The sequence below is a fragment of the Zonotrichia albicollis genome, chromosome 14 (genome assembly GCF_047830755.1).
Source record: "Zonotrichia albicollis isolate bZonAlb1 chromosome 14, bZonAlb1.hap1, whole genome shotgun sequence".
Taxonomy (NCBI): domain Eukaryota; kingdom Metazoa; phylum Chordata; class Aves; order Passeriformes; family Passerellidae; genus Zonotrichia; species Zonotrichia albicollis.
In genome coordinates, this window is record NC_133832.1 from 5,584,573 (window position 1) to 5,597,553 (window position 12,981).

General features: G+C 53.6%; 1 protein-coding gene across 1 annotated transcript; it reads right to left on the minus strand.

Annotated features, from left to right (window-relative positions):
• Positions 1-243: 243 nt before the first annotated feature.
• ITGB1BP2 (integrin subunit beta 1 binding protein 2) lies at positions 244-7,684 on the minus strand. The gene is made up of 11 exons (XM_074551682.1): positions 7,517-7,684; positions 7,291-7,340; positions 7,148-7,204; positions 6,726-6,874; positions 6,484-6,596; positions 6,177-6,235; positions 4,795-4,865; positions 4,482-4,584; positions 3,042-3,161; positions 2,585-2,647; positions 244-1,371 (listed from the first exon to the last, which is right to left on the minus strand). Exons 1-11 carry the CDS (start codon positions 7,578-7,580, stop codon positions 1,102-1,104), a joined length of 1,119 nt encoding a protein of 372 aa, XP_074407783.1. The 5' UTR covers positions 7,581-7,684; the 3' UTR covers positions 244-1,101.
• Between the last annotated feature and the right edge of the window lie 5,297 nt (positions 7,685-12,981).

The following is a 12,981-nucleotide window of genomic DNA, read 5'->3' on the forward strand; positions in this document are numbered from 1 at the left end:
GTGCTCCGATACAGCCCCGCCATCCGCCCCCCTATGATCCTGCTGATGCTAAATTCGTTCTTTTGTAATTATGCGTTATCCGGAATTAGCTTGAGAGATTGTATTGTATTGTATTGTATTGTATTGTATTGTATTGTATTGTATTGTATTGTATTATCTTATTCGAGTTGGTCTGACTTTGGATGATTTCTCAGTAGATCCACTTCAAACCTCATACGCAGAAATACGCACAGCCACAAATAGTAACGTGTATCCTTATTAAGGACAATATATCTTTAATAAAGATAATGCTAGCAAAAGGAAAGGATGGCAAAAGTGAGTGTTTGCTTTTGCTTTCTCTACACAAGACTGTGCAATTTAGTGGCGCTGTGGCAGAAGATTGCTGGGTTTTTCACAAGGGTGGATGCTCCGGTTCCCGGCGTGCGCCGCCCCCGTTCCCGTTCCCGTGCCGCGTTAGCCCGCACAGCTCCCGCGGGCATCCCCCGCCTCCGCCGGGCCCGGGGCGCCTTCCGCATCCCGCCGCTGCCCCGGGCGGTCTCACGCCTCTCAGGGCTATGCACGAACGCCACGGCTCCGCCTTGGCTGCCGGCGGCGGGGACACTCCCGTGTCCGCGGTCACCGTGTCCCGACCAAGCCGCGGGGCCCGGGCGGGGGAGACGGCAAGAGATTAACTCAGCTCAGCCCGGGGCTCAGCGCCCCAGGAGCCGCCGGGAAGGCTGTGTCCCCCCCAGAAATGCCGGGCTCAGGGAGGGTGCTGGGCTCTGAACACCCCCAGGGACACCGAAGGTGACTCCTCCTGTTGTCCTGCCCCAGGCAGGCACAGAAGAGGAAGTGACACAAGGCAGGGTTTGGCCCGAGGATGTTTCTTAAGCGCCCGTCACGGATTTCAGAGGACAACCTTTGCTCTGGGTGTTTATTAATTGTCCCTTCCGAGCCGGGGAGAGGCCACGCTGCAGCCTGCACACGGCTCTGGGCCAGGACTGCTCTGCTGGAGCTGGTGCCAAGGTGCCCAGCAGCTCGGGGGGCCCAGGAGAGCTGGACAGGGACTTGGGACAAGGGATGGAGGCACAGGACCCAGGGAATGGCTGAAGCACTCGACCATCAGTTACTCGGTGTTATCAGATCCGGTGTTCCCATCTCCAACTCTTCTTCATCCTCCTCCTCGGACCAGCTCAAGCTGTCGTCAGAGTCCTCATCCTGCACAGCCCCGGGCTCCTCTGTGCTTGCAGCTTCCTTCTCTGGATCACCACAGGACTGCAGCTTGCTCTGGGGGAGCTCCAGCCTGGCCCAGGAGCCTGGGCTGGCTTTGCAGAGCGTGATCTCCACCTTGGCTGGGACCATGCTCACAAAGCTCCTCTCCACATCAATGGTCTAGGGAGGGGAAAAGGCACAGTGAGCCGGGCAGGTAAATGGACTATGGGAAATTTCACCTATGATCCTGCTTCTAATGTGGCCACTGTTCACGTTATCCAACCCATCATTGCACTAGGGTTAAATAATGAAAAAACAGTGCTCTACCCTTCAAAACATAGAGTGTGGGCACAAAAGGTGAATGAAAGGTGGCAAACAGTAAACTTAGAATCCTGCATTATTAGAGAACAGCAGGGATTCATTTGTGAAAGCAATACTATTAATGCCCAGGATGGATGTCTAGACACTGAACTTTGAAATTCATCCAAATTTGCCACTTCAAAATTCACCCAGTCACTGACCAGAAAACTGTGCTCCTATATACTGGAAAAGGGTGTGTGTGCCTGAGAACTGCTTGTACTGCTGTAAAAATTGATTACAACGATGTTGTTTTGTCTAGTAGAAACCGCTCTAATTTTTGTACTTGTAATTTTGTTAAGATTATCAGGTCTGATCTTTCGTACTCGGCCCCAGTGACATCCCACCAGTTGATTCAAACCAATTACACAGTGTGTCACAGACTATCACCCACTGAGCCCTGCCAGAGGAGAAATCTCCTCCTGTGCCAGGAGAAGCTGAGCTGCACTGAGCTGAGCTGAGCTCCACATTGCTGTGTCTCAGCAGCACCACCGTGCTCGTACCGAGCTCAGCAGAGCTCAGCTTGCCTCGGCTGCACTCGCAGCCTCTCCCCAGCAGGAGCTGTGCTGAGACACAGCCATGCCCACACCTGTCAGCCCTCCGCGCCTGCAGGCACAGCCAGCGCCAGAAATACCGACCAGAAACGCACATGCAAATTCCTGAGCTCGCTGCTGCTCTCCCCAGCCAGCCAGCAGCTGAAAAATCACTCTCTTAGCTCAGACCTGCAACTCACAGCAGGACTGTGGCAGAGACAGGGACCTGCCGGGCCAAAGAGCATTTGGGGCAGCCTGGCAGCAAACCCAGAACACCTTTAGGGCTGGCAGGGACCTCCAGCTCCGACCTGAGCCCTGGATCAGTCAGTGCAGCCACCTCAGTCTCCTCGCAGCCCCTGAGGCATTTCCCAGCAGAGGTGGCCATAAATGCCTGTATCTGGGCAACCCAGCCCGGGATGAAAAGCTCAGGCTGCCTCCCAGAGCTGCAGCCCAGCCCCATACAGGCTGCTGGAAAAGGGAAATCAAAGCAAACAGGATCTTACCCCCCAGAGCTCCAGTTCTGCCTGGAAAATCTTATTCCCTTCAAAGATGACATGAGCCTCGAGCTGAAAGATCAACAGAAAATTATCTGAGAGGGCAGCACAGCACTGCCAGAGCTCTTCCCCAGACAGCGCAGCTGCCTTTCAGCACCATCCTGCATCCCACACCCTGGCTCCAGTATAATGGTCTGGTGATGCCCTCAGCACCTGGCAACATTCCACCCCTTTCAGGGCGTGACAGGTTCACCTCTGCCACAGGTCAAGGACCCAAAGCCAGCAAATCCACCAAAGGAAGCTGAAAGCCAGAGCTGCTGGGCAGATCCAGCAGTGGGGCCACCAGGCTCTCAGCTCAGGGATGGCAGGTTGGCAGTGCCAGCCCTGCTGGTAGCACCCAAAAGCACCAGGCACCTAGCTGGCTCCTGGGGCTGCAAACCAAGCGTGCAGAGCCCACCCCACTCACCACGGTGCGGTTCGCCTTGACGCTGCTGAGGGCAGGCAGGGGGTTCTTGGCGTACAGTGTCACCACCACCTGGCTGCCGGTCTGGTGCCAGTCCTGCCGGCACAGCACCGCCTTCTTGTCCTGCCCAGGAGGAGAGCAGCCCGTCAGGGCAGGCACGGCTCAGGCACCGCCCCAGCAGAGGGCACGGCTGAGCCTCGGGATGCTCCGTGCCCATCTCCTTAGTGCTGGTAGCTCGGGCTGGCAGCAGCTCAGCAAGAGCAAACCCTGCCTCTTGTGCAGGTTTTTGAGGGGAGATGGTTTGTGCAAAGGTGGGCAGTCCCTGCCATGCTTCCATCCCATGTAACATGGGACATCAGCGCTGTACTTGGGGTTCCTTCAGGGCACTCTGAGATCGATCAGAGACACCTCTCCTAGTTCCAGAGCCACTCTGCTGTGCCCAAGCCCCTAAGTGCTGTGCACAGACAGGAATCTCAGCCTGGAGGGATTGGGTATGGATCGTGCACCATGCTGCATTTGGGAGTCAGATGAACCCTAGATGAAACCCCCACGTTTCAGCTTTATCACCATGTCAGCAGCACAGGCACTGACAGGCCTGTGTCCCCACCAGCTCATTTCTGAGCAGCACAAGGAGGCAGACCCCTGCAGCCCTCCATACTGCCAGCCACAGAAATGCTCCATGAGGAGCCCTGGCCCCAGATCCTGGCCCTCAGGTGACAAGTAGCACCAAACACCTGAATCACAGCTCCCTCTCTGCAGCCTCCTTTACATTCAGGATATGTCTTCTGCTCCAGGACAAAGAGGAGATTGGGCTCAGAGAGGGTTGCTGGGAGCAGTGCTGACTCAGAGGAACACAGTGCACTTTCTGGGTTATCCTGGGCTGCTTTGGTAGAACTTTCGCAGCTCAAGCTTGTTTCCAGTCAAGAACTTTCCTGGGGAAACTTACAGACACAGTATTGGGAATTGGGATCTGGTCCCCACTGCCTGCCACAACACCATGTTGGTGTGTGGATGAGATCCCTCCTGAGAAGCAGCTGCAGAGCAAAAGTTCCATTAAAGCCAAATTCAGTCATCCGCAATCACCTGCCAAAGCCTTTGGGGTTTTTTAGGACTTTTCCTGTGCTCAGCCACCTGTCTCTGTGTGGCAGCCTGCAACGCTGGCCATGCTGTGTCCAGGGCCAGGTCCTGCCTCGTTCAGATTTCTACTGCACATCTGCCCATTGGGGGTGAGAGCTGACACATCTTGTGAAGGCAGAGCAGCACCTCAAAGGGCAGATGGGTGAAGATTGGCCACTCAAACCTGTGCACTCATCTGCCAGCAGTTATAGATATTACGACAATAAAATGCAGAAACCTGTGTGAATACAGAGCATGGAAAGAGCACTCTCAAATGCCAATAATGCCAATGGCTCACACGAGTTGCCTGTGCTGAGAGCCCCTCACCTTCTTTTCTGTCCAGCAGTGGCGCCCACGGCTGCAGCCTGGCTGCTCCATGAAGGCACTGAAATCCGTGGTTTTGATTCCACAGCAGCTCCAGTACTTCATCCTGAGGAGAGCAGGGTGGCCTGAGTGGGGTCAGGAGCAGGAGAGGGACCACAGCAGGGTGGGGAGGAGGCAGAGGGGCTCATAACCAGGAGCTGCTCCTGCCCAGCTGTCCCCTTGCGGGGTGTCACCCACAGCTGCAGTGCCCGTGCTGCTGGGGCCACCTCCTTGCCATGGCAGGGTCAGTTTACTCTGGGAAAAGGTTTTTTCTTACCCCTCGTGGAAGACAGGAACGCCAGGATGAAACGTACAAACCTCTGTGTTACTCTCTGGGCCCTGGTAGATCTGTGGAGAAAGAAGCAGAGGAAAGTTCTGTCTGTGTCTCTGGCATAGGGTGATGGGGCACAGGTGTCCACTGAATGCTCAGCACACCAGGCTCTGTGAGGATTCCCTCTGGGACCATGCCCAGCCAGCAGCCCAGCACTCATCCCTGCTCCCTGCTGGCACAGCCACCCCAACCTTGCCAGGGCCACAGAGTCACCCCTGCCACCCTGCCAGCAGCCCTTCTGCACCCTTCTCCCACACACAGCCTGCTACCAGCCCAGGGCCTGGCAACACAAGCACAGTGGGCACGTTTAGGCATCACAGAAACTCACTCTGAGGTGCAGGGGGTGATTTATCATTGCTGTCCTCTCCTCTCCTTTCCAGAGCATGTCAGCCTTATGGCCCCATCTGCCTCTTGCCTTTTGCTCCCCACTCCCTCACTGCAGTTTCCAAGCATCCCATCCCTGCCACAGCTGCACCCTCCCACTCATCCTGAGGCAGGCAGTGCTCCACAAGGCAGCCTCGGGCGAGAGCGAAATTGGGCTGAGCTGCATCAGCTCAAGGCAGGTGGGAATTGCTACATGTGCATTTTGCCTACGTGCCCGACCCTGAATATGTGCTGTATTTCACTGCAAGCAGCACTGAAACACAAATGCACCACCAATCTGGAAAGCCTCTTGCAGGAAAGTGGGTGGGAAGTGACAGAGGTGGCTGCTGCCAGGGTGGGATGAGAATATGGAGCAGGTGGGCACTGCCACCTTCCACCTGCCTGATACCTGCCCTGAACCTGGGCCTGTGATGCTCCTGGAGCAAGGCACAGGAGGGTGAAGGCATGGGAGGGTGAAGGCATGGGAGGATAAAGGCACAGGAGGGTAAAAGCACAGGAAGATACGGGCACAGGAGGGTGAAGGCACAGGAGGATAAAGGCACAGGAGGGTGAAGGCACAGGAGGGTGGAGGCACGGGAGGATAAAGGCACAGGAGGGTAAAAGCACAGGAAGATAAAGGCACAGGAGGGTGAAGGCATGGGAGGGTGAAGGCACAGGAAGGTGAAGGCTCAGGAAGGTGAAGGCACGGGAGGGTAAGGGCACGGGAAGGTAAGGGCACAGGAGGGTAAAAGCACAGGAGGATAAAGGCACAGGAGGGTAAAGGCATGGGAGGGTGAAGGCACGGGAAGGTGAAGGCTCAGGAGGGTGAAGGCACAAGAAGGTGAAGGCTCAGGAGGGTGAAGGCATGGGAGGGTAAAAGCACAGGAGGGTAAAAGCACAGGAGGATAAAGGCACAGGAGAGTGAAGGCACAGAAGGGTGAAGCTGGGTCCCTGCAGGTACTCACCGCCTTGCAGGCTGCGTTCTTGCACGTGGTGCCAGCTCTCACCTGGGCAGCCTCCTCACCTGTGAGAGCAACACAACCTCACCCAGGACACACACACTGCCCATGCCTGCCCCCAAATCCTCACCCAACCCTCTGCCAGCTCCCCAGCTGGGCACAGACCATCCCAATGTGCCTCCAAGATGCAGTTTTGCAGTTTTGCAGGTAGCTGAACATGCAGCACTCACTGACTGCCCTGAGCCTGCCATGCAAACCCCCGTGCTGAATTTACCATGTGCACCCCCAGTGCCATCCATCAGCTTGTCCTTACCTGTACAAGTGCTCTCGAGTGTCCTGTCCTCAGAGGACACATTCAGTTTCTCCAGTGCCTGCTCCAGAGACCTGGATACTTTAATTGGCAGCAGTTGTCTTGGCTCATCAGAGCTGGGAAACAGCAGCAGCAAAGGCCAAGTGGGTTTTTCTGTGATTTAAGTGCCTCTCCTGAGAGAGCAGCAGGGCAGGACACACACAGAAGTGACACAGCAGGGCAGGACTTAGCTGAGCCTTTCTCACCTTGGTCTTTCCCGCAGCATCTTCTCTGCTGATTTTGGTCCTTGGACAATGATCTCCTTCACTGGCTTGGCCTTTGGTTCATCTGAGCTCTTCTCTTGGCTGGAGGGCTCAGGGGGCTTGTCCTTGCTGTGGAACCCCTTTGTGCATCCCTGAGCAGCAGAGACAAGTCCAGTGACTGCTTTGTCCTCCTCAGCCTGGTGGCTGTCCCCAAACCCTGTGAGTTTCCATGATGAGGTGGCTCAGTGTCCTGCAGAGATGGGCTCTGACCTTGCTTGGAAGGTCCTTGGAAGCAGATACAAATCCCTGGCTAGCAGGGGACAAGGGACATCCCTGACACAGGACAGGGTGGGACAGCACTGGGTGGGGGCCAGAAGGAAAGGATGGAGGAGCAGTGGGTGCATTCGGGCTGGCAGCTCACTCACCTTTATGGAGAGGAACTCAGAGAAGTCTGTTGTGCGTTTCTTGCAACAAGACCAGCCCTAGACAGCAGGACACGACAGGCTTGTCAGCTGTGGGCAGTCCTGCTGGGCACAAGGGCACTCCCCACAGCTGCAGCCCCACTCACCTTCAGGGCATCGTGGAAAATGGGGACACCGGGGTGATACAGGCAGGAATCTGAAAAGGGAAAACAGGGCAGGAGCTTTCAGGAGAACAATCTCCTCCCATGAGCCACCGGAGACAGCCAGCAGCTCCAGAGGCAGCTCCTGCCATTTGGGTGCCTGTGCCCCGGGAAAGCAGCACACAATAATTCCCATTATTCCCTCCGGTGGCAGGCACACGAATTCACTCACCTTCAGCGTTGTGCTCGGGGTCAAACCTCTGCCCGCAGCCCTTGTTGTAGCACAGCAGGGCCATGGCTCAGGCGGGCTGGCAGCGTCCTTCAGCCCTTCCTCAGAAATGCCATCGGCCCAGCCCTGCCCGGACCCCTCTGCGCTGCCCGGGGGCCGGGCTGGCCGTGCCTGCCTTTGGAGGCGGCCGGTAACCCGAGACAGGGCTAAAGATGGACAGGGCAGCTGGGGGGGCCTCTGCTATCTGCACAGGCATTCCTGGGCTGGCCCCGAGCCCAGCACAGGGAATGGGCGCTGCAGGACGGCCCCGGGCTCGGGGTGTGCAGAGATCCAGCCCCAGTGCCTCCATCCTGCCAGCCACAGATCCTGTCCCAGTGCCTCCATCCTGCCCTGCACAGCATCCTCCATCCTGCCCAGCACAGATCCTGTCCCTCCCTCCATCCTGCCCAGCACAGATCTTGTCCCAGTGCCTCCATCCTGCCCAGCACAGATCCTGCCCCAGTGCCTCCATCCTGCCCTGCACAGATCCTGTCCCTCCCTCCATCCTGCCCTGCACAGATCCTGTCCCCGTGCCTCCATCCTGACCAGCACAGATCCTGTCCCTCCCTCCATCCTACCAGGCACAGATCCTGCCCCAGTGCCTCCATCCTGCCCAGCACAGCATCCTCCATCCTGCCCAGCACAGATCCTGTCCCAGTGCCTCCATCCTGCCCAGCACAGATCCTGTCCCCCCCTCCATCCTGCCAGCCACAGCATCACCCCAGCGCTCAGCCCTGAGAGTGAAGGGAACACAATTCCCAGAGTCACAGGGGAAAACCGAGTGGTGCTGATCTCCCCCAGCCCCACAGGGCACAGGCACCTGCTGAACAGAAGCACCAGCAGACCAAGGCTGTGCATGTGGCCAAGACATCTCCTAACGCTGGTTTTGTGCAGCCCAGGAGTAACAGAGTGGTCAAGGGAAGGTTCTTGGCCAGTGAGAAGCAGGAGACAGTGATTACAGGGGTAATTATGATTTATGGCTTATACAGTTTTTAAATGCAGTATCTAAACAACAACTCTACCATCTATTACAAAATATGGTATATATAGGAATGATCCCTCTCTCTGAGTCACAAGCTTCAGTGAAGCTCACTCACTTTCTAAACTTCTCAGAGAAATCTCACTGTGGCTCAGACCAAACCTCAGATTTGGTTACAGTATTTGTCTAAAGGATTATAATGTTCAGGTTTGGCTAGAAACATACAGATTTACAGTCTTTGACCTTGCAGAATTCACAGTTACAAAGCTATAAGGCAACTTTGGAGCTGCTTTAGAATTTTATTTCTGTATTTGATCAGATCTCACAGTTTTTCATTACTCCTCCATAAGTGAGTATTCTGTGTGTCCCTTGCATTCTGCTGGACATGCCCTGCAGGTGTCCCCAAGAGGGCAGGGATGACAAACACCACCCAGAAGCTGCCCGTGACCTTGGGAGAGCAGTTTGCATGGCTGGCCCAGACTCCAGCAGCATTTTATACCCTTTGCAGGTCGATGTGCACCACAGTCAATCACAAACAGCTCAGCTCCCCCATCCCTGGAACACATTAATCATGCAAGCAGTCAGTGAGCTCCTCCTGCAAAACCTGCCTGCTGCTTTCATCTTATCTTAGGATAGCCCACATTGCCCAGCAGAGATTGTGGAAAGGCAGAAGGAAGGATGCACAGACAGACTCAGACCTGACTATCCTCCCTTGTCATCACATCAGGGATGAAAATTGCTCCCTGGAAGATCATTTTAACCACAGAAGAACACAAAATGCTACTTGGGTCCCCTGTATGCTGAAGGGGTTTGCTCAGACCTGAGCATTCCCCCTGCTCCCCTTCTGGGACCCAAGAGTTTTCCTCTACAACCAGGAAACCCTCCTGAGATCAAAGGTTTTACTTCGTTCCACTTAGTGTCTAAATCAATATTTTCTTTGTGCTGCTCCTGTTTGCAGGGACAGCTGTTTCCTGGGTGCTGCCCTGACCTGCAGGAGCACACAGCACCTGGGCACCATTTCTGTTCAGAACTGGGGCTGATATAAACCCTTGGCACTGTCAGACAGCACAAAGAACAAGTCCTGCAGGCAGAAGATGCCCGGGGAGTCAGGAGCTGAGCCCACAGGAGCTGCCATGGCTGATGCAATTCTAACCCTGTCCTACAATGTTTGTTTAACCTACTTAATCCCTCTACAAAGCCTGAAGAATTTTCTGTCATTCCAAGGGTATCTCCAGAGTTCAGAGTTAGGGTGAAGTCTTGCCAGGATTCTGGAGCTTATCAGGGAGAAGACTCCAGATTATTTCACACTGTCCTGCTGCTTTATCTGCAGCTCAGTTCTGCCACCCCCATGTCAGGACCCAGGACATCCCTCTGGCTGTCCTGAGCAGCCAAGACCCCTGGCACAGAGCCCAAAAATGCCCCTGTGGGTTTGATTATGACCCCTGGAGCAAGTTACCAGCCTTATATGAAGATCTGCAAGCCATGACAAATTAAGTAGAATGATAGTGAATTTATCAGAAAGTAAAAAAGTAGATTTGGGGGTTTTTAGAATGGGGATTCAGGAGGGCAAGATGGAAGGATCTGAGCATGTCCAGCCTTTCTCCTTCTTCTTCTTGGCCTCCATCTTCTGCTGTGATTTTGGCACTTTTAAATTGGTTTAGAGTAGAAGCTCACTGTCTAACATAGGTGATGGGTATTGGAAAGTAATTGTAAACATAGTACATGTAGTTTTTAGTATAAAGACATAACACTGCCCTGGGGGCAGGCAGAGTGCCTGGAACTGTCCTGCTGAGCAGACCTCAGCAGGACAAGAGAAGGAATTTTATAGATAAGATGCAATAAACAACTGTGAGGCCAAGAAATTAAGAGCTCTGACTCTTTCTTCAAACTGGGAAAAGACTTTCCAACCTTTCTCGGGGTCACTCTGAGCAGCTGAGACCCCAACACCCCCACCTTGAGATGCCCCAGGCAGCAGCTTCTCCTTGTGAGCTCCTGAGCAAGGAGCCAGCCCTGCTGCAGGGAGGACACGCATCACTGTCACACCTCTTTGTGCCTGTGTACAAACCTACACCCACCTAAAAGCTGGCAGGGGAACAGGAGGGCAGGGGGGAGCTTGTCACACCCACATGGTCCATGTGGCTCCAAAGCACTGCCCCAGGTCACAACTGACCCAACAGGCCCAAAGGTGGGTAAAAAAAAATCCTGCTGGCATCCAGAGCCTCTGCTTGGGTGAGAAAGCTCACTCAGGACCCAGGGAATGGGCAGAGGCCTGTGATGGGGGGGTTTGCCATCCTGGGGGCTGAGCAGAGCTATAGAGTTTCAGATCTCCCTGTTCTTTCCACGAGCTGTCACCAGGGCTGCAGCTGTCACCAAGCCTGTGCCAGTGGGAATGTGGAGCTCAGGTTACCCTGCACACCTCAGAGGAAGCACCAGCAGGCTGATGTGGCTGACACATCACAGAGACAAGCAGCAGGTACCCAGGGGGCTGGGGAAACTCTGAACACCTGAGACTGGAATAGAGTCCCAGTTAAAAATAGAGCCTGTTTCTCTATGTACTTAATTTCATATACAACAGCTTAAAAAAGGAAGTAGAAAAAAACAGAATAAATTACTCTCAAACCCAGCTGAACGTGTTTGCCCTTGAACAATCAGGGTCAGTGTAAATCAGCCCTGCAAGGTCCTGGGGAGAACATGCTGGATACCTGCAGGGAAACCAACCCAGCTCACCCCTGACCCTTCAGTCACTCAGGATGCCCTGTGGTGCCAGGGGAGCAGCAAGACCCTGCATTTCTAAAGCACAGAGTAATTCCTCCCTACAAAAGGCTTGTTAGGTGAAGGGATATCCCTGAAAAACATGTATGCAGCAGGCAGGATGAATGTTTTATTTATTTGGGCAATAAAATCTTCCTCAAAAGAACACACATTGAGCAATTCTGCCTGGCCACTCTTCAGTTAGCACTGCTAAGGGATTATGTAGCACCTGTCCAAGGGGCCTGCACTGCTTGTATTCAACAGTTCAGAGAACAGGTTTGAAAAAGACCAGAAAAGTACCAGAAATGGGGGTATGGGCAACCTCTCCATTCAAGACCACTGCTTTTCTGCATCTTGGGTTATTACAGGACTAATGCTGCATGTCTTCAGTCTCATTCGAGAATTACAATCTCAAACTGGAACCAGCTACCCAGCTGATAAGGATTTTCTCCCTGTAGTTCAGCCAGTGTCTTGCTTCAGAGGTAATTCCTTGGAGCTGAGTTACTCCTTTAGGAGTTGGTTCACTGTGGTGCTCACTCTGAAGGCACATGCAATATTCCTCATCAAAAAGTGCACTTTAGTCCTCAGTTGGAGCCAGTCCAAAAAGAAGAGTTCAGTCTACTTCTAAAGACCCAATTTTATATCACTATCTGGCATCCTGAATCAAAATCTGCCGGCTGAAACACCCTGAACTGGCATTGAGTGTGGGGTTTCAGCACTTATCCTTTTGAGGGTCCTGTTGCCTTTAAAGCAAGGTCCCTGTGAGCTTATTTAGAGCAGAGTAGCCAAACTGAAGTGAGGGAAAGTGCCCCAAAAGCAGGGCTGTGCCTGGCTGAGCTCCTTGCTGTCTTACTCTTTTTACTTACATCTGGCACTAGGTACCCAAGTCACGACCAAGAGAAGAGAGAATGATGGTGCCTTTCAGCAAGGCCATAGAAAATCACATCTCCCTTCTTCCAGCCCCCAAAGGTAGCTCACTGGAGAAATAGTTCAGCACATGCCATCACTCGCAGCTTTCTGTGATAAATTAGAGCTGCTAGTGAGAGGCACCGTGCCAGGAAAAAAAAATGAAATGTTTGTCTATTGCTTTGGTATGACAGAATTATCCACATACCAGCTGGATTTTTCATTTATCTTTGATTCTTGCAAACGCACTCACTACTTAACTGCATAAAGCACAAGTTGTAACTTCTGAAGTCCACAAAGGATGGGGGTTTAAAGTTAAGAGCAAACTGGTGAAACCAAATTTCTCATCAATCCTTGGTGTGATACAAACTGATACTGGAGAACTGCATTTTAAACCAGCTGATCAAATATGACAGCAAAAGGCACCAGTTTATCCTCAGAAGAGTAAAAGTATTTCATCAGTGTGCAATTACATAATAGCCAGCCCTCTGGAAAGGCATGCAGAGGGAAGCATTCCCTCCTGCACAGGGCTGAGCCTCAGCACAGCAGGGCTGTGAGCAGCCCAGCCTCAGGAGATGCACTCCGTACCTGAAACGGGCAGTGCAAGCACCAACACCAAAGCCAAAGGGCTTCAGCAGGGCAAGGAACTGCTCTGGAGTGAGGCAGCCTCGCCTGCTCCTGTGCCCAGCTGTAAATGCTTCTGCACTGCAGGCAGCCTGGCCCTGACACGACTCTGAAAATCTTAGTGAAGGTTTGCTTTACCATTTCCTTACTCAGCCACCGGTTTTCAGTC

Excerpts from the sequence above, each read along its gene's own strand:
- ITGB1BP2 (XM_074551682.1), bottom strand. The coding sequence starts at position 7,580 with ATGGCCCTGCTGTGCTACAACAAGGGCTGCGGGCAGAGGTTTGACCCC. Across the intron at positions 7,341-7,516 it reads CCCCGAGCACAACGCTGAAG|ATTCCTGCCTGTATCACCCC; the intron begins GTGAGTGAATTC and ends TTCCCTTTTCAG. Across the intron at positions 2,648-3,041 it reads TCAAGGCGAACCGCACCGTG|CTCGAGGCTCATGTCATCTT; the intron begins GTGAGTGGGGTG and ends TTGATCTTTCAG.